Below are 21,253 nucleotides of genomic sequence, written 5' to 3'. Positions count from 1 at the left end.
AAGCCCCTCTGTGGGGAATGAGGTATGGCACATTGTTTGTCAACAGCTTTGATGGAATCATCATTTAGAATAGGGGTCCCCAACCCCAGGCCATGGCATGCCGGAAACTGGGCCACACAAGAAAGCAATGCCTGCAGCACATGAAACCACACACCTTTCTGGTCTACGGAAAAAATCTCTCTCCATGGGACCAATCCCTGGTGCCCCAAAGGTTGGAGGCCACACATCCTCCTGGGCATTTTTATTTTTTATTTTTTTAAATTTTGTCCTGCCTTTATTATTTTTACAAATAACTTGTCAGAGTATGCACAGCATGACTACTATTTTGAGACAACCCAGAGGCAAAATACATTACACAGAGGTTTTGTCATTCAAACAGTGATTTATATACAGGACTTATACATACATACATATACATTTCAGGCAAACACTAGGCAATTAATCAATCTTCTACTCTACACAGAGAACTACAATGCAGATAATACACCAAGAGAGAGAGACACCCTCACATGGCCTCCCTTATATATACAGCTTCTTAAAGTGGCAGTAACCCTGCTGACTCATTCCCATTTTATCATCCCGGTTTACAGCCTTACAGCAGCTGGTCAGCTATTAAATCATCATTACCCTGACATAACTCAAGACAGTGAACATATCCAATACACCTTCCTCCTTCTATTTCCCCCACCATAACAACCCTGTAATGTAGGTTGGGCTGAGGGACAGTGACTGGCCCAAGGTCATCCAGTTGGCTTTCATGGCTAAAACAGAACTTAGATCTAAATCTATACAGATACTACTTTTCTGTATTTGCTTTATTCTTGCTTTCTACTATAGTTTGGCCAATGCTTGCTAAACTAATCTCACTTTAATTGTTTTTGTTTGAACAAATGACAAAAATACAGAATTTAAAATAACAATAAATACACAAGAGAATCAAAAGTAACTGAAGAAAAGGAGAAAAAAAACCAAGGAGAAATGGGAATGCACGGACAAAAATGAATACAATATAGCTGAATCTTTGTGATGTGAAGAGAAAACAGTGCACAGTGTTTCTATTCAGGCATATACCCTACTTGCAAAGGCAACATTTTAGGGAATGTTAATATACTGTAACTAATAAATGGATGATTACATTTAGTCTTAATTGTGGGAGGTTTCAGATTTTGTTTGTGTGTGTGTGTGTGTGTGTGTGTGTGTGTGTGTGTGTGTTGTGCCAATTTTAAAATCAGAGTAACTTCCCTTACTTTTAAATACTTCTTTCCCAATGAAACATGAATTTTAATTCTCCAGTTTTTGTGTTATTTGGTTTGGCAGTTAACAACAGGAAGTGAATTAATTTCTTATGCTACCCTGACTTTTATTTGAAAAATTTATACAACATTAAAAACGTGAACAATAAAACCAACAGCAGGGCTCATTATAAAAGCTTGTTGAGTGAGTTTCTTAATTTCTTTACAAGCCAAATATACTAACTGGGCATTGCCAGAGAAGAGGGTAATATGCACCAATTCCGTTACAATGTTGTCAACAAAATATAGTGCAATTTTACTGAGCTGGAGTGCTACCTATGACTTGTCTTCCCGATCTATTCCTGATGACTTGCTGAAATAGAATCGAAAGGAATTCTGTGCCATAAAGAGATCCAATGAAATCAAAGTCCTTGCTATCTTCTCTAAATTTTTAATTTTCAAAAGACTCTGACGGACTCAGTATAACTAATAAATTGTTTTCCTAGCCGTATACTGATGAAGGAAATCCTGCCCTTGGGGGACCCAAGAGCCAGCTGGTATTCACAAGCAACAAATTTCATAAACTGGTTGGAGGATTACACTCATGTTGGTCCCACTTCAGAGAATGTTAATTGTGCCTAAAATCTAGTTGTGGTCCCTAATACTGAGGGTGGAGGGTTCAACTTAAACATTACATGGAGCGGTGGTGGGATTCAATTTTTTTTACTACCAGTTCGGTGGGCGTGGCTTGGTGGGCATGGTGTGGGGTGGCATGGCTTGATGGGCGTGGCAGGGGAAGGATACTGTAAAATCTCCATTCCCTTCCCACTCCAAGGGAAGGAGACTGCAAAATCCCCATTTCTTCCCGATCAGCTGGGACTCGGGGGGCAGAGAATAGATGAGGGTGGGGCCAGTCAGAGGTGGCATTTACCGGTTCTCAGAACTACTCAAAATTTCTGCTACCAGTTCTCCAGAACTGGTCAGAACCTGCTGAATACCACCTCTGCTATGGAGATCAATGCTCTTGTCTGTTGTCAGGGCAAGTAACCACATTCAATAATAAGCTGGGAGCCTCCAGACCAAAGCCAGAGTCCCAGGACAAACTAGCAAGGTAGGATGTGAGAGTGAGATTGAAGAATAATGGAAGACAGGAGCATTGGAAGAAAACAAGACATTCCATATAGTTTTCATAATGTTTGCTTTATTCTGGCGGTAGATCAGTTTCCAAATTATAAGCCCAGCCATGCATTTCTCCAAACATGTATTCTTTTTGTTGTGTCCTAGTTTATTTCCCATGTATTTTTTTTCTTTAGCATTGCACTTTGGGCATTAGGTTCATTCATATGCACTTACAAGAAAGATTGTAAAACAATTCTCAGGAGAGTGGAATGAATAAGTTGTTTTTAATGGAAATCCGGTGAATTTCTCCTTCATCTACATAAGAACACATCAAGATGCTAAAACGCAGTTGCAGCCCCTAGTCCCAGCTTTCCGCCTTTGTACTCTTCTCTGGAAGATGAAAACGAGGCCATGAGAGGCCCATAAGAAAATTGTGTCAACTATTCTTGTTCTAAAAGAGAGGTGACTGTCCCAAGTATTAAACCTGGCTTGAAGGCACCTTTACTTTTTACTCCGGATCATTGTGGTGTGAACAGCAATTAGGCCTTGGTAGGAAGTGCCATGGAGAAAGAAAACGTGTGGATGGTTTGATGCCTCTTCACATTTGGGGGCTTGGCATTGTGCATTCTTACCTATGCAGTTGCATGTATTGGCTGCCAGGCTGGTTGTTGAGCATGGGATAGAGAGAGAGAGGTAGCGATGAGCACCACTGGAGAAATATTTGGTATCCCAGCTAAATAAAAGGAATTGGTTTAAGTGAACTAATGGCCCAAAGCCCAATCTCAGACAAAGTCTTCAAAGTTTCATTTTTAACAGAATTGGTTTTTTTAAGAGAGATTATTTTTCTGACTATTCTCATGCCCTTGTATTTGGCTAATTGCTCAATTTTTCATAAACATCAGACTATTTCCCTTGTGTTTTGTATTTCCAACACAATTCTGAACCATGTCATTAGTGTTGCAGGAAAGCCAAGGGTCAAACACAGTCGCACTCCAGGTTGCTGAGACTTTCCATTGTGTAATTAGCATTTTCCCATTTTACAGAATTATCTTTTTTAAGTACTTTTTTATTAACTAAATACAAAGAAAAAGAATACACATAATTATAGAAGAACAGTAACAAAGCTGAAAAAAAAAGCAAAAGCCTACAGTGAAACCATGATTCATTATGATCATCCATTGCTGATCTACAGTATATTAATCAATTTTGCAAACAACTGAATAGTTGGAGTCATGTGTTTATCTTTCTGATGCCGAATAGTAAATCTTTGGACTTTAAGTCAATTTTGTTTGCCTGGAATTGAAAATATTAAACTTCAGTTAAGGTATGTAATTGTGTCTCATCAAAATGGAACAATATATTTAAATAAAGCAATAATTACACTGCACCTCCAACAACATAAATGTAATGAAATCATTTCTAAAATTTTATTTCTTGTTGAAAAGGCTGTATAGTCTCAAAATCTATTGAATTTTTTGGTTTCACATAATTATCATCAGTGTCTGGTACCTGTCAGGCTCAAGTAACCAGGAACAAGAGTTGAGTTCAAAGGACTAAATGTTTATTATATGCTACCTAGGTTCAAGAATCTGGTCTACTAATGGTCAAGGCAAATTGGTGCTAGATAAGAGTCACCAGAATTCACCAGGGGGGGGGGGGACTTAGATCTCTTATGATTGTGTAAGAATTTCAAATTGATGACTTGTTTGACCTCGCCTTCACCACCTGGTCATCTTCTACAGGACCCATTATCATTTTGTGCTAGCCATTTTTAAAGGCATATAGGAATTGCTAGTAAAACATACACCTTGGATGGATCCACTAAAACCAGAAAGGGGTAGATAGTCTTGCCTTCCCCAAAAATATTTTCTTGATACGTTTTGTGTAGTTCCCATTATCCCATTGGCTTTGCCAGAAGTAATTGCTGGCAGCTGTTGTTCAAGGGGGCCCACGGGTTGAGAAAAGTGGGGTGGCCGCTAGCCTAGCCTGATGTAATGGACTGCCAGAATAACCTTGGGAGGCAGGAAGAAGAGGTACAATCTAGACAATGGTCTGATAACAGAAATCTGAGTCCAAAGGAGGGATGGAGTGGAGAAAGCATTTCAGAAGAAACCCTCCCAAGTTCTCAGGAAAGTAAAGGCAATGGAGGGGGGAAAGTGTTTTCAGACTGGAAAAATAAACCATACCGTGGATTATTGTGGCAACCTGATTTGCAGAACATACTGAGCGGATGTTGGAGTTTCTTCAAAGCTTTAGATTCTAAGACACCAACTATGCAGACTGAGAAAGGTGACCTTGAGAGAGAGAGAGAGATCAAATCCTTTGCCAAGGTGACAAGGGGCAAAACTACGCTTTGAAAGATGAAGGAAACATGCAAAAAACTCAAGCTGAACTTCCCTAATTCGTACTAGTATATGGGTGAGTGAAATACTTGTAAAAATTCTGTTACCCCCCACAATCCATTTAATCATGTCCAGTTCCCAGAAACAGCTTGAGCAATTTCTGCAGGTTTCTTGGCAAGGTTTTTCAGAAGTGGATTGCCATTGTTTTCTTCCTAGGTCTGAAAAAAAGTGACTAACCCTAAGGTCACCCAGCTAGCTTTGTCTCTCAGGCACAACTAGAACTCACAGTTCCCCTGGTTTTTAGCCTGCCTTAACAACTACATCAAACTGCTAAAAATAAAAAAAAACACCCCAGAATTTCAGCCTTCGTGTAAGTTGATGTCTTGGTATGGTCTACATCAGTAGCCCCCAACCTTTTGGATACCAGGACAAGTTCCACGGAGAAAGCTTTTTCCAACGGACCCGGGGAGGCGTGATTTCTGTGTGGCCTGCATCCTGTGAATGGGGCTTCACTTGTTTGTGTGGCCCAGTTGCTGGCATGCTATGGATCAACACCGGTCCACAAATGGGGTTTTGGGGACCCCTGGTCTAGATAGATAGTCTATCTATCTATCTAGACCAAGCCATCCCATTTTAGTCTAGTCTAATATTATTGTGCAGTTCAGCCAGAGAATTCTCAATCGATCTATTGCTGATAGAGGAGTGTTCAAATAAAAGAGATGTATTAAGCCTAGTTCTGAGTTCAAATAAATAGTTCCGTTGCTGCTTTGCAAATAGGTGCCTTTCTTGAGAGAGACAAAGAGACAAGATTCCTTATCGCTCAAGGGAGGGGAAAAGTACTAGTTATCAGGGGCAACAGCCCTTCGAGCATGCTTTTTGGGGTTGTGATTCCCCCTTTTTTTTTCAAAAACGTAACTAGGTGTCATCACTAATGATCATGGAGAGATGAAGTTCGCCCAATACTTGATCAGTCTCATCCTCCCTCCCCTCCTCCCCTGCTACTAATAATATCTCGTGCAGCTGTTCATTCACTTTTAAAAAGAAAAAGGAAATCTGGACTTTTGAGCTGAAATATTGATTCTTCACAAAACATATGGGCTAATTACATGCTATAAATTCGGACGCTCGGGGAATGACTGCACTTATTTATAATCTCCTGCATTAGCTGGAGATCCAGATTCCCCCATTTGCCAGCTTCCCTGAATGCAGAGGCATTATTAATAGCTCTAACATAGTACGCTTCATCTCCAAAGCATGAGAAAGAGGGGGGGAGGGGGAGAGAGGAGGGGCGAGGGAGGGCATAATTAATTAATCATTTAATGCTTAACAGCACTTAACTCCATGCTGCTCTCTACACAGAAAGAAAGAGCGAGTGTGTACAACGTAGACATTAAGCACTTCAGTGTATTTAACTCTCTGATCGTATCAAGTGCAGCCTGGAGCCAGCAGGGAGATGCTGGAGGAACTTCAGCAATCTGAGCTCCTGTTTCAGGGCTATGTATTTCATCCTGCTGCAAAGGACTCAGGAGGAAGCAACCTGTCTTGCTCCAAAATTACAGCGTTCAGTAGCCCTGGCAGCTAGCCAGCATTGATAGAGACTATGGACTTGGGGACATCTAGATGAACATGTATTGGCTGTCCACAATGACCCAGTCCTGAAAAATTACAGGTGCAAGACTTATAGTGATTGGGTTAGAGACATTATATAAGCCGTAATTGGCTGGAAGATGTAATAGCTGGTAGAGAGCAACTGATCTCACATTTGTTGAGATGTCATTGCACAAACGACATGCATTGTTTGCATCCGATGATGTCGTTACTTAATTTTGATGCCACTGCAGCTTCAGTGTTGGCTGGGTTCCCATTAAAGGGATGAACTATCTGCCACGGGCTTGCCATTCATGCAAGCCTAAAGTTCAAATTAGACAAACCATCTTAAAGCTGAGATCACCCAAGATACTGCACCAGTTCAGACACAAAGGTAGCATCTGCATTTGCACACCATTTGGTTAATTTTGGTAAAGTTTTGTTTGTTCACTTGTAATTTCTTTCTCTTTTTGGCAGCTTAATTGTTATTATTATTATTTTGTGAACCCAGGTCATCCAGTTAAAATATGGGTCAATTCATTATGTAATCAGCCCTCCTCCCATTGGATAAACTCACCAACCTGCTTAAGCATATTGTGTGAATCCATCCTATGCTTTATTCTGATCTGGGAACCCAGCCAGTGATATTTTGTTGGCTTGGCTCCACACCGCATCTCTGCCTTCTTAAATTCCATTTCCCTTTTTGTAATATTCTCCAAAGGACATACAGCTCTCCAGTGCATGCACTTTACTCTTTCCAACCCAACAGAATGTGGCAAAGAGATTATGTAAAGAGGCTCGGGGCTCTCTTTCTATATCTGTCGGTATACTAATTCTCTGAAAATTGAACAGAACAGGCCCAATGTCGGTGTGGCAAAAGAATAAGGAAAAAGAAAAATCAAATTCAAAAATGGACCAGGTCTGCCCAGGATCTGCTGAGCAAAATAATTCCCCCCATTGCATCCCAATGGAAAAGGCAGATGGGTAGCTGACTGCTCTCTTCAATTTATTCAAAGCTCCCCTTCCAAATTCCTTCCTGCTGCTCACGTGTCCCTGAGCAGAACATATGTAAACCACCTTGTGCTTCCCAGTCCGCATATACACGTACTCAGAGCAAAATATAAACACAACATGTTACTCAGTTACGGAGATAAAAATACAGATGCCTGCCTATGGATTACTAATGATGGTTACGAAAGACCAGGACTTGAAACCACGAAGGTGAGAGAAACAGGTTTATTGGATGCATCGAGTTCAGCGTGTTCACACACCAAAATCTGAACTGCCTGGGCTCTGCCCAGGATCCTACTTTTATGCCGTGTTCCACACAGTGCATTCTCAAGGCGTTTCCATACACGAGACAAGCATGACATTTCGAAAAGCAGAAGTTCATTTGGAAGGTTACAGAGAAGTACATAGGAAAAATACAAGAAAGAGCAGTTCCTATAATGTCTTAAGCTGTCAGCAGTTTTTTTACCTCTGTTCTATCTCTCGCCCACGTCTGGCTTCCTGTGCCCCCCTTTACAGGGTCTTGCCACACTGTTCAGCCCTATTTTTAATACTTATGAGGAAGTTTGGGGAGAAAGTTCACTCCAGCTAAAAGTCAACTATGGGACTCCAGGGCACTAGAATGAAAAGCCAAGCTAATATGAATTTATAAGGTCCATTCTATTAAGACCACCTAACCTGGCCAGCCACTGGTGGGTTTACCTGTGCACCCCCTCCTGCATCAGAGACAACTTCAGAAGCTAAGCTAAGTGTAGCCTCCCAATCTCAACTTGCTAATAACTTTAGGACTTGCATAGAGCAAGCTTGGTCCCCATTCATCTACAAGCCTAGCACTTATTTCACACTTTAGGCATAGGGGTGCCAAACTGGCGGTCCGCAGGCCAGATGTGTCACATGCAGGCCAGGCCCACTCCAGCTCCGCGAATGGGGCGAACATCACAAAATAATATGTGATGACAATCTAACACAGCGAGTTTGACACCTCTGCTTTATGGCATGCTCTTAGAGAGTCAGGTTTCGTGGAGATTAGGAGAGATTTTGTGCAAATTTAGTTATCCCTGGGAAAGGTAGGTCCTAACTGTTTTTATTTAAACCAAAAAATAATAATAGCAATAGCAATAGCAGTTAGATTTATATACCGCTTCATAGGGCTTTCAGCCCTCTCTAAGCGGTTTACAGAGTCAGCATATCGCCCCCACAGTCTGGGTCCTCATTTCACCCACCTCGGAAGGATGGAAGGCTGAGTCAACCTTGAGCCGGTGAGAGTTGAACCGCTGAACTGCAGATAACAGTCAGCTGAAGTGGCCTGCAGTACTGCACCCTAACCACTGCACCACCTTACGGCTCATTAATGTCTCCAGTTCTATCATAAGCAACCTGTTAGCCCTCAAAGTACTGCAAGATTGCTAGTATGTCTGTCGCATGCTACATACAGCCATCGCTTTGAAGATCTCTTAGTTCATGGCCTTAGAATGTTTGTGCAGCATCTGCAATTCAGCTGCTGCTGATTTTTAAATAGGTTAAAACGAAGCTGAGCAATGTTAATAGCAATGTTAGGTCTGGAGTGGTAGATGGGGAAAGAGAAACAACTGGTGAATTAAAAAGTAAAGAATAGCTAAACTTTTTTTCTGCTTGCTAGGCCAGTGGTGGGATTCAAAAAGTTTTACTACCGGTTCGGTGGGCGTGGCTTGGTGGGTGTGGCTTGGTGGACGTGGCAAGGGAAGGTCACTGCAAAATCCCCCTTTCCTCCCAATCAGTTGGGACTCAGGAGGCAGAGAATAGATGGGGGCGGGGCCAGTCAGAAGTGGTATTTATCAGTTCTCCGAACTACTCAAAATTTCGGCTACCAGTTCTCCAGAACTGGTCAGAACCTGCTGAATACCACCTCTGTGCTACACCCATTTTCCCCTGACCCACGCCTGAGCTCCTCCTGACACATTCTACCAGGCTGACTTATGACTGGTAATTTTTCATTCATTCTGAACATGGGCGTTCGGACATTTGGTTATTGCATGCTAGGCTATTGCAATCTTTTTCTTTTAGAGCCGAGGTGGCGCAGTGGGTAGAGTGCAGTACTGCAGGCCACTTCAGCTGACTGCTATCTGCAGTTTGGCGGTTCAAATCTCACCGGCTCAAGGTTGACTCAGCCTTCCATCCTTCCGAGGTGGGTAAAATGAGGACCCGGATTGTTGGGGGCAATATGCTGACTCTGTAAACCCCTTAGAGAGGGCTGAAAGCCCTATGAAGCGGTATATAAGTCTAACTGCTATTGCTATTTCTTTCTTTCTTCTTTTTTTGAAAGTTAACCCTAACACTAGCTGGCTTTGAAAGAGTCAGCAGCTCATGTTACGATTGGCACTAGTTAATCAAACAGGTGACTTCCCTTTTTTTTTTTTTTTGCAACTCCTTCACTGGCTCCTAGGTTTCAAATACTAGTGGAAAATGCTGGTTGCTGCCTAGCCAGGCACTAAATAGCTCACCACCATTCCAAGCTATCTAATTGCTTTTCTCTGCTCATATGAATCTACTTCAACATTTGGTACTGCAGGAGGCATGCCTATCAACCTCTGAACTCCACATGGCTGAGAGGTGGAGAGGGTTTTCTGTAATCACAATTAACCCATTAAATTCCTCTCTTGTCTTTCTTTCTCTGGTTGTCCTTGCAAACTGTTGGCAATAGCCCTTCACCCCTTCAATCATCTAGTTTATTGTGCTTGATATTTGAAGAGCCCACTTTTGATTTAATTCTCTCTCTTTTCATTTATCTCTTTTATCTTCCATCTCACATTTTACAAAGCGTGGTTCTTTTTTCTATTTCTTTCATGCTCCAGTTTGAATTTTCAAAGAGGTTCGTGTAATTAATAAAACCGTCCAATTACATGAATATAATGAATGTAAAAAAACATCAATGTAAAAAAAAATGCCTCATCTATCTATTTAAAAAAAAAAATCAGCCCTTAACCATTCTGATTCAATTACAAGAAACATTGACACCTGTAAGATATGTGTTACACAATAGCACAAATAATTTTGTAAAAATATCAGCTGTAATCCTTATGGGACCACCAGGAAGCATCTCACTATGAGAGAATAATGTACAGAAAGGGTTTCAGGTAACTCTAGATTTTTTTTCCGGGGGGAGGTTCTTCAAGATGGCTCTACATGGGGCTGCCCTTGAAGAGTGTTCGAAGACTTCAGCTAGTCCAGAACGCAGCCGTGCGAGCGATTGTGGGTGCACCCAGGTACACCCACGTTACACCTATCCTCCGCGAGCTGCACTGGCTACCCATTAGTCTCTGGACTCGCTTCAAGGTGCTAGTCGTTACTTATATAGCCCTACATGGCATCGGACCTGGGTACCTGAGAGACCGCCTCCTGCCAATTACCTCCCAAAGACCGATCGCACAGACTAGGCCTTCTCCGAATCCCATCTGCCAGCCAATGTCGGCTGGCGACCCCCCGGGGGAGAGCCTTCTCTGTTGCAGCTCCAGCCCTCTGGAACGATCTCCCCGTGGAGATCCGGACCCTTACTACCCTCCCGGCCTTCCGCAAAGCCGCTAAGTCCTGGCTGCTCTGGCAGGCCGGGGGGCTGTTGAAGTATCCAGCCCCACGGTAACTATGAATGTTGTGTATTTTAAATTGTTGTTTTGTCTATTTATTCCCTTCCCCTTTTTATTGTAAGGCGCCTGGAGTCCTTCGGGAGTGGGTGGCATACAAGACCAATAAACTATAACTATAACTATAAGATCATGCTATTTAAGTTAGGGGATAGTCTCATAATGGTACCTTGATTTTCAATCAGTTCAGGGAGGATGATTAAAACTGCGATTAAACTTTGGATAAGCTTACAATAACAATTAAAGATGCCCCCTTTTCAGTGTAATGGATTGGCAAAGCTTTAGCTTGATTGATCAGTCTGCTTACAGGCCTAATAATAAAATGATAGAGCTTTTGGGTGTTCAGGGCCTCTTCTCACTAACCTTGGCTGGTCCTGTGTAGTCACTGAAAGCAAAAGTTTAAAAGGAATTGTTGTTCTCACTCTTACATGCATAAACAAAATGTACACATTGAAGACATAAACGTAAGAGAGGTTTGGGTCATGAGGGATGTTGATGGAGAAGCTCAGCAAAGCAGGACAGTTTGGCTTCCCCAAATCCCTTTTTGTTGATGTGCATTTGCCTATAATTAATCGTTCTCCCCCATCCCCCAACCCCATGTATTTTCCTTTATGCAGAGACTAGCTTGAATCAGAACTAATCTAAGTAGAGCAAAGTCAGTGCTCTTTTTTCCCCCTCTCTCCGGGCAATCTCCTTACAATTCAGTGATTCACTATTCAAAAATTTTCTTGATCATTTGGAGGAATCTTTTTGAGAGTGGTGCCCAGGACAGGAACAAGAGGCATGGAAGTCCCTGTGAGTGCATTTTCTTTCATTCTCCCTATGGCGCCCCATCTCAGTCTTAACGTGAGACATAGCAGCAGATTAAATTCAAAAGATCCTCTGTATTGTTACAACAACAACCCTCTAAAGTAGGGACAGCTCTCCTATCTCTATATTGCAGAAACGTGAGACATTTGCTTACCCGGACTCTCCAAATTCTGAATATGGCTTAGATTTAGCTCACAGGGTCACCCCGGAAATAGGGAAGTACCAGCCCGTGGTGCCTCTGCGAGTGAAAACGGAGCTCGGGACGGCCATGCGTGGCTCTCCCAGGCTCCGTTTTCAGCCACAACAGCCTCCTGCAGCCCTCTGCCAGCAAAAGTGGACCCTGAGGAGGCCATGATAGCCAAAAATGAAGCCCAGGCAGGCTGCGTGCGGCCTTCCCAGGCTCTGTTTCTGCTGGCAGAGGGCTGCCAGAGGCCGTCGCGGGCAAAAACAGCCTTGACGAGTGACATTGAGCTGGTCACGGCCACCCGGGCCAAACCCATCCCATCCCTGCCATTCCCCCCCTGCCCCCCTCTGAGGTCAAACACAACCCTGATGTGGTCCTCAATGAAATTGAGTTTGACACCCCTGCAATAGGGTATGACAGAATAGTATTTCTTTTTGGCTTTATCTTTAATTAACACCTGCATTTTTAACTGATATCTGCATTTTTAACTAAGGCTTTCAGGGGTACAGCCCAACAAGGTCCCTGCATGGGAGCATGAGCAGTGGCTCTTCCGAATAGGAGCCGTTCAGGGGTGGGTTTCAACCGGTTCGTGGCGGTCCCTGCGAACCGGTTAGTCGGCGAACCCGGAAGTAAGTAACTTCCGGGAATGGCGAAGGGTGCGCCCGCCCGCCCGTGGTCCTTACCCAGTTTTGACGAGTTCTGCGCTTCTACACATGCGCAGGATGTATACAGCGCCTGCGCAATCCTCCAGGAGCAGCTGGAGCGTCACGCAGACGCTAGTACGCATGCGTGCACGAGGACGCCGCCGGCACCGTTCCAAGCGAACCGGTTGGAACGGGGCGAGAAACCCACCCCTGGAGCCGTTGTTCTACTCTGTACCAAGGGACTCTAGTGGCTAGCATAATCTAGCTGAAAGCATCACCCACTGCCTGTTAACAATGAGGATAACAGCTGGCGGCTGGGGATCCCTCCAAAGGCAGCAGCTACCTAAACAAAATCTGTCCAAACATCATTACACAACAGAGGCTGCTCTACGTGTGCTGAGCCCCTAGTGGGGGGAGCCTGTCCCCCTCCCCAAAAATATGGTAATAAGCACCTCCTGCCAGCTGGAAATCCTTCCTTAATGGAAAAGCTGCCCCGGGAAGGATCTCCCCTGTGTTGGCTGCCATTTGATTCTTTTGCTTCCTTTCCAGTGCCAAATAGCTATTTTCTGCCAATAGTAAGGACAACCTGCTGTACCCACAGAAGGGAGGGGGGAAATGAATGTCACCCTGACATCTGTTGTTCAGTTTTCCATGATCAAACAGGGAGGGATCCTTTGGCTTGGAGGACATGCAGGTCATATAACTCTAGTAGCTTATACTCCAATTACCAGTCCTTTTTTTGTTTTCAGGAAGAACTTAAGATCATTGCTCTGGGTAAGGGTCCATAACCAGTTGAAGCCTAATGTTTGGAAAAGCTTAGAGCAGGGGTGGGGGAGTATGGCCCCTTTATGATTTGCGGACTTCAACTCCCAGAATTCCTGAGCATGGCTAGCTCAGGAATTCTGGGAGTCGAAGTCCACAAGTCATAGGGGCCATAGTTCCCCGCCTCAACTTAGAAGACCCTTAAGCACCCATAGCTTCAAAATGGGAGAAGTTAGGCACCCCTTTCCATTGGAATATGGAAGCCTTTATGCCCCCCCACCCAAAAGCAGCAGCAGTGAAACCCAAGTGGAAACTGTCTCACCTCAATTTCAGCCCATCAGCCTCCCCAGCGAGAAAAACGGGACTAGTTGAAGACTGAAAGCAGGATGAACTATATTTTTGGCATGAGGTTTTCTGCAGTTAGTCTGGTTGAGATGAAGAGAGCTGCATGAAAAATAGATGTGGCTATGTGGGAAATAGGAGGAGGGGGAGAGGGATGGAGCTATGAATATTTCATCAATTAATTGCATGTATGCCCCATATTTTTATACCATCCCTGCCTGTGGATCACGCATCCCATAAAAGATGGGCGGCTTTTTGGCAGCAAAGACTTCATCGTCCCCCTCCCCTCCTTCCTCTGCCATCCTCCTTCGGATATTTGGTTGCAGGTAAGACTGCACCGAATGTCTGTGCAGCAGCTTCCTAAAAAAGGAAACGGTGGAGGCTAAAAATATACACAGTGAACAAACCATGAAACAATAAACATTTCAGTCCAGTAGTACATTTGGGGCATAGCATCAATGTAGCCTCAGCCACAGCGCTTTAAGAAAAGATCAAATCAAAATATCTGCATAGATGTTTGAAATATAAAAAAGGTCACCCTGGGAATATGGTAGAAGCGGGGCCACTATCAAAAAGGATTTCTGCTGTCCCAGTTATGGCTGGGTGTGTGTGGATATATTCCATGGATGGCCATTGATGTTAATGAAATGCTCTGTGTTTATTTTTTAAAAAAATGTAGTATATCCAATACAGCAAACACACCCAATAATAAACCAAAATGATTCACAGCAGCTAGAAACCCGAGGCTTAAAATAACAGCTAAACGCAGCGGTTACGGATTTAAACAATATCGAGCTGAAAGCACTTAAAATTGGAAAGAAGTGCAAAGCACATTTACTGATTTCTCAGGTTGGAATCGAAAGAGATGCTTTTCCCTAGTCCTTGAAGGACGTTGGAGAGGGTCCCAGCCACACACAGACTAGACAAACTTTAACACAACTGGGATGTGTTAGAAACTGGTCAGAGGGATTCTTAGCAGCACCTTTTCTCCAGTAATTCCGCAAGACAGAAAATTAATTACGAAAAAGTAACATTCTTTATTTTTGAAGAAAGCATGGTCATGCTATGGTCATCACTGCCCGATACTCACAATTTGCTTAACTAGGGAGTTCTTAGCTATTCTATCCAGAACTTTTTTCTTCAGCTCAATCAGAGGTATTATCTCAATAACGGCAACTGATACACCTCCTGCTTCATCACCCCCAAGGTGGCTGAATTGAGTGAGAGGAAGAAGGGCTTCAAACATGGGGTCTTCCTTAAGGGATATGAGGGTGACAGCACCGCTGGGCTGTCTGAAGATTGGAGGTAGTTGTAATCTAAGAAGAAGTGTTGAAATGTAAATGTTTTGTGATGGAGGCAAAAATAACCTTGGGAGAAAGGAGGAAGAACCACAGCCTAGGCCAGGGATGGCGAACTTTTTTGGCACCAGGTGGCCAAACTGGAATGTGTGTGTGTGTATGTGTGTCCATGCGCACATGTGCGCTGCACCGGAAATCCAAAAATCAGGTGATCAATGCATGCATGTGCACTGCCAGCTGGTCTTTAGATTTTCGGTGCATGCGCAGACCAGCTGACCCTCGCGCATGTGCGTGCCAGAAACCAGAAGAGCAGCTGGCGATGGTGCATTTGCCCATACAGAGGGCTCTGTGTGCCACCTCTGGCACTTGTGCCATAGGTTCACCAAAACAGGCCTAGGCAATAGTCAGATAAGAAAAATCTGAGTCCCAAATGAGGGTGAAGAAAACATCTCAGAAGCAACCCTCCCTTAGAGCTTTGGAAAGTAAAGTGCTTTCAGAATTGCAGGTTGCTGTTACTGTAAATTTACAATAAAAGTAGTATTGATAACTCGTGATCTGCTTCCCTGCCTGGACTATCTCAAAGGGATAATATCATGTTCCCAAGGATTAAATCTCACCTTTGTGAGAAAGGATTATTTTGTCCAACCTAGTTTGCTCAAAATGATTCTGTTTAATTATATTTGTGGTCCTCCGTGGTGATGATAGTTCTATTAAGCTTTTTCTACTCCACTGTCAAATAATTGGAAAAGAACGCCACCAGCAAAACGGGTGGGGCATATGGTTACCCAGATGTCTTTGATGTCTATTTTCCATCCCTATTGCCTTTATGGACAGGAATAATGAAATAGCGGTTCAACACGTCCATCAGATTCCCAGTCAGAGATAACTCCATTCTCATAGTACTTTACCTTTGATGTGTTTTGTTTAAATGACAGTCTAAAAAACATCTCTGCAAAAGCATTGGTGGTGTTGCCTATCTCTAGTGTGCCATCTATCATAATGAACTGCCTTTGGAGTTGCTGAGAAATAACAGTCTCTCTCTTCTGCCTGCGGTTTTTTGGACATTTGGAATAAGTTCCTTACAAGCAGTTACTGTAATTAATCTCTCTTTGCCTACAGATCCGAAGGCGTCGTCCAACTCCTGCCACGTTGGTCTTGAGCAGCGACCAATCATCACCCGGTGAGAGCAGATGCATGACTTGATTAAATGCAAATTGCCCCCCCCCTCTGATTCCCTGGAATCGCCTGCTGCTATTCCGTAGGTCCTGGAAAGAATTAGAATAGTTGTACGGGAGACGGCAAAGGCTTTGAATCAGGGATGGGAGAGACCTGTAGCCCTCCAGGTATTACTGAAATATCTTTTCAGCAGCTGCAGCCAATATTGCTCAATACCTAGAGCTAATACAGGTACTGTCTTTCCCCGAAAATAAGACAAGGTCTTATTTTTTTTGACCCTTGAAATAAGCACTTGGCCTTATTTTCGGGGAGGTCTTATTATTTCTGAGGTGCAGGAGGTGGCAAGCATGGTCATCTCATGGCTGCTGCTGTGTTGCAATATTTTTGGGGTGGGCTTATTATCTGGGGAGGTCTTATTTTCAGGGAAACAGCATAGTCCTCAACTTACAACCATTTTAGTGCCATTCGAAGTTACAACGGCACAGAAAAAAGTAACCAATGACCATTTTTTGCACTTATGACCATTCTTATGACCATTGCAACATCCCCATAGTCATGTGATCAAAATTCAGATTTTTGGCAACTGGCTCATATTTATGACGGTTGCAATGTCCAATGGGCATGTGATTCCCCCCACTTTGCAACCTTCTGACATGCCAAGCCAATGGGGATGCCAGATTCACTTATCAACCATGTGATTCACTTAACTGCAGCAAGAAAGGTTGTAAAATGGGGGAGAATTCACTTAATAACACTTTCACAGCAACAAGATTTTTTGGGTCAATTGTGGTTGTAAATTGAGGTCAACCTGTAATATCTCAAAATCTAGAACTAGTAACATCTAGATGACCATGATCAACATCTGGCTGGCCACCTCTCTTGCCCATACCTGTCCTTAAAATGTTGCTCATTATTGTACTATGGAGGCATCTTATCTGACCTCTGAGGAAAGAGATATATATGGAGGCTTCACATAATACCATCCATTCTGATTGTTTCAAGAGACTATTTCTGCTATTGCTGAAACTCTCTAAGGATTAAGAGCCAGTCAGGTATTTCTACTCCAAAAAATAATTTTTTGCTGAAACCTTTGCTGTCGATCAGGGTTTTTTCTATTGCTTTTTGCAGTGCAAAAAATAGACAACAGAGAATGATTGATGGTAAATAATGGCTGTTCAGTCCTGCTTTAGTTCATGAATGCACAATTGAGACTGGGAGTGGGGGGGGCATTTGACCAGCTTCCCATTCCCTTCCTGTACTGCTCCTGGTTTTCAGTGAATAAATTCAAATTATCGGATTTAAGTTTGAATAAGAGGGATAAGAAGAAGAGATTGAAGTAATGAATAAAAACACACGTGGGTATAAGAAAATGTAACTTTTATCATGGACAAGGCCTTTGACACCCATCCACCCCAATACAACTTTCAAAACACTTGACAAGATTCATAGATTGTCTTCAGTCCAAACCTAAGAGTAACAAAACTGTAGCACCTTACGTGGGTGAGACTCTGATATCCATGCACTGTGACCAGAATCTAGAAATGGTGGGAATTGTAATCCAATCTATTTACTATTGGAATTATTTTCTCCATTATAACAAATTCCACCTACTACCTAAAAGGCCGAGTCCTGAAATCCGTCTCTTTAACAGGTGCTTTTGCAAGCAGCACAGATTGTCCCCTCTAATTTGGCTGATGTGGAGCAGCTCAAGAGAAACAGGATTTCTGTGATATCTGTGTTGGGGTTTGTTTCTCCGGGATGTTTTAACCAGACAATGTGTGGTTGCAAGCCATGTTTTTTAAACATAAATCTCCCACAACATTGTGGAGTAGTTGACAACATCATTCCTAGGTATTGTAGAAGATTGTATGTGCCGGTTATGGAGGGAGGGTCTGCTGCCCTATAGTATACAGAGAAGTGGGTCTGCAGGAAAGGATACTATGGCGATACGGGCGGAGGATAAGCCCCACATTTTGGTAACCTTGGTATTTGCCCGGAATGACACCAAAAGAGTTAACATTCAGAGTCTGTTAGAAAACAAACATTAAGTCAAGTATTTAGGGCAAATTGTTTTTATAAATGTATCCCAATTTGGAAACTAATCTATTTTGCTCAGCATTCCCCACCCATGCTATTTTGGTTTAGTGTGCAAAATGGTTTGAATTTCACATATCCTGCTTTTGGTGGGATCTAGGATGAAAAGAAAGCCAGGATGCTGATATTGGTAAATGGCTTAAACGAGGTTGTTGTGAAGTCAGCTTGTATTTATGTTATTCCAAACTGTCAGGATTTCCTCCCAAACACGAGGTACACATTTATTCATCTGAGATCGCTACATCTTCACAAGTACAAAATTCATGCTCCAGGTCAGGTACAGAGACAAATTTTCTCCAACCCTTTCATTTTATCTGAGACTCTTGATCATTTTTGAACAAAGAAAGGGATTGAGTTATGGGGCTAGGAAAAGGAGAGATGCAACCTCTGGTTTGGGATTACCAGGAACTGGGCATGGCTAGTCTAGTGAAGAGAAGGACCAGGGGAGACATGATAGCAGTGTTCTAATATTGGAGGGGCTGCCACAGAGAGGAGTGGGTCAAGCTAATTTCCAAAGCACCTGAAGGCCAGACAAGAAGTAATGGATGGAAATTGAACAAGGAGAGATTCCACCTGGAAATAAGAACTTTTCTAACAGTGAGAACAATTAGCCAATGGATCAAAAGTTGCCTTTTAGAAGTTGTGGGAGCTTCATCACTGGAAGCTTTCAAAAGAGACCGGTCAGAAATGGTGAAGGGTCTCCTGCTTGGATGGGGGGGTTGGACTAGATGACCTACAAGGTCCCTTTCAACTCTATTAATCTGTATTACCAGATATCTGAATGGGCAATGGAGGATATGAACAATTGGACAAGAGAACAAAGAGTGAGGAGACGACACACTAATTGTTTAGCTATCTTGATGTCTGCAGCCAACAGCATAGTTTCCCAGCCGGGGGACACAATGCCTGAGAATAGTCCAGCCAACCTGTGACATCCTGAGAAGGCAATCTCTCCTGAGATTGGAGTGTGAGGAAGCCACAGTGCCCCCCTCCCGCCTCACCAATGCACTATGAGGGAACTCTAAAGATGTAGAGTCACCTCCCAAATGGACTGTTGTAACATGCTTTACATGGGGCAGCCCTTGAAGAGTATTCAGAAGTTGCAGCTGGTCCACAATACAGTAGTATAGGCAGAAGTGCGCACACCTCAATGCATCCATGTAACAGCACTGCTGTTTGAGATGCACTGCCTCACAATAAGGTTCTGAGTAGGTGCTGGCTGACAACGTTAATGCCCTGGTTGTTAGCAAAACTGGCTATTCCTGAAGTTTTCTGTCTGTATTGCTCAAAGTAGCAGGATGGACATGTTTCATGTCTCTTCAATGAAGCAGTGTCATCTGGTGGGGTCTTGGAAATGTGCCCTTTTTTTGGTCTTAGTACATGCCTTAAAGAACACCCTGGGAATATGGATGGTCCCCTACCCAGCTGGCCTTCAGGAAAGCTGTGATGGTGGATTTCTCCCACCGGGCATTGGAGCCAGGATGTTGGTAGAGCAGGCACTGGGTAGTTGGTCAGTAGCTAGCTGGAAGTTAAGTTTTATTGGGGTCTCAATTTGTTAATTAATTTGTTAATCCTCCCATTTATGACTATGACTGTAACTTTGTTGCTTGTATCCTTACGATTTATATTGATTGTTTCTGAGTATGATATGATTGCTTATTTGTACCCTATGACTATCATTCAGTATTGTACCTTATGATCTGTGACGAATGTATCTTTTCTTTTATGTGCACTGAGAACATCTGCACCAAAGACAAATTCCTTGTGTGTCCAATCACACTTGGCCAGTAAAGAATTCTGTTCTGTTCTGTTCTATGTTATGAAAGTTTAGTTATTTAAAAAAACTGGTTATAAAAATGATAAGATCTACCCTCAGGCTTATAGATTAGGGAAAAAAAATAGGTCGGAGATGGGAGTTCTCTTATCCTTACTTTTCCTCTTTTTTCCCCCCTCCAGGGCCATCTTTCTGAAACTAAGATTGGCAATGCAGCAAATGGAATTTATGTCATGCCTATTTGGATTTTTAATTGACTGACAGGTTTCATTAATGTAAATTTGAAGAGAGTTGGAAAGAGAAATAGCAAAGAAGGGACCTTAGCGATTTGTTGAGATTGGAAAAGTAGTGAATATTCACCTAAGTACATTTTTCAGCAAACCCCCCACCCACCCACCTTCCCAATTTGCCAATGTTTCAGTTAGAGAATCAATTGTAGGGGGGGGGGGAGTTTACCAGGACAGTTTGGGCCTAGTTCTTTTGTCTCTGGATCATCCTTGCTCACCCGTGCCATTTTAATCCTAGTCCATCCAACCTATGGGCATGACGCAACATTGGTTGTAGCTTTTATTTTTGCAACATCTCTTCTCCAGCTGATGAGATTTTCTTTTCTCTGTCTGTGGTATCAGCAAAGAGGTCCTCTCAGTTTCTGATTATTTCTGCCCATGGTTTGGTTTATAAAATGAGTTGCATGAAAATCCTTCGTTTGATGGTTGCTTAATGATACAGCCAAACATGATTACCCATCCTGCTCCCAATTTAAGGAAATTATTGCAAGAAAATGTCCTCAGTATCTGGACACTCATTTTCCTGTCCGGTCAATCTCGAACAGATGCATCGGCCCTTTAAAAGACTTGCAGCCCCTGTAATTGCCTGCCTTTTAATGACCTGTACATCTCTCTCCATCTGTCTGAACATTTAGGAACCTTTCATAGCAGATGGGCACATTGGCAAAATATTCCTAGAAAATGCCTAGGAATTCAAGGCGTGTTGATCTCCAAAAGTAAAATTAAGATGCTTCAAAAAATGTTGAGATTTTAAGAGCTAAGAGATATTTACACTTTAATCCCACAATTTAGAAGAACTCAGTATCTAAGTAATAATTATTTTCCACGAATTCATAAATAAGACTTGTTTACTTGTTCAAGTAAAACTGTGCCACAAGGTTTCACTGTTAGTAGAGCAGGAGTGGGATTCAGCCAGTTCGGACTGGTTCGGCTGAACTGATAGCTCCGACGATGAGCTGAGAGTGAACCAGTTCACT

The 21,253-nt window shown here is 42.9% G+C and overlaps 1 protein-coding gene across 3 annotated transcripts in view; it reads left to right on the top strand.

Annotated features, from left to right (window-relative positions):
• The window catches only part of PPP1R1A (protein phosphatase 1 regulatory inhibitor subunit 1A), a 112,257-nt gene that overhangs the window by 39,031 nt on the left and 51,973 nt on the right, over window positions 1-21,253 (top strand). For all 3 annotated transcript variants that reach the window (XM_087710640.1, XM_087710639.1, XM_087710638.1), the window contains exon 2: window positions 16,065-16,125. In XM_087710640.1, coding sequence (XP_087566766.1) covers window positions 16,065-16,125 — 61 coding nt within the window. The remainder of the gene's footprint in view (window positions 1-16,064; window positions 16,126-21,253) is intronic.

The sequence above is a fragment of the Thamnophis sirtalis genome, unplaced genomic scaffold (assembly GCF_051295495.1).
Source record: "Thamnophis sirtalis isolate CommonGarterSnake01/CBP01778 unplaced genomic scaffold, rThaSir2_p1.2 scaffold_3, whole genome shotgun sequence".
In the NCBI taxonomy this organism is placed as follows: Eukaryota; Metazoa; Chordata; class Lepidosauria; order Squamata; family Natricidae; genus Thamnophis; species Thamnophis sirtalis.
The sequence above is the reverse complement of the archived record's forward strand: the minus strand, read 5'-3'. Positions and strand labels throughout refer to the sequence as shown.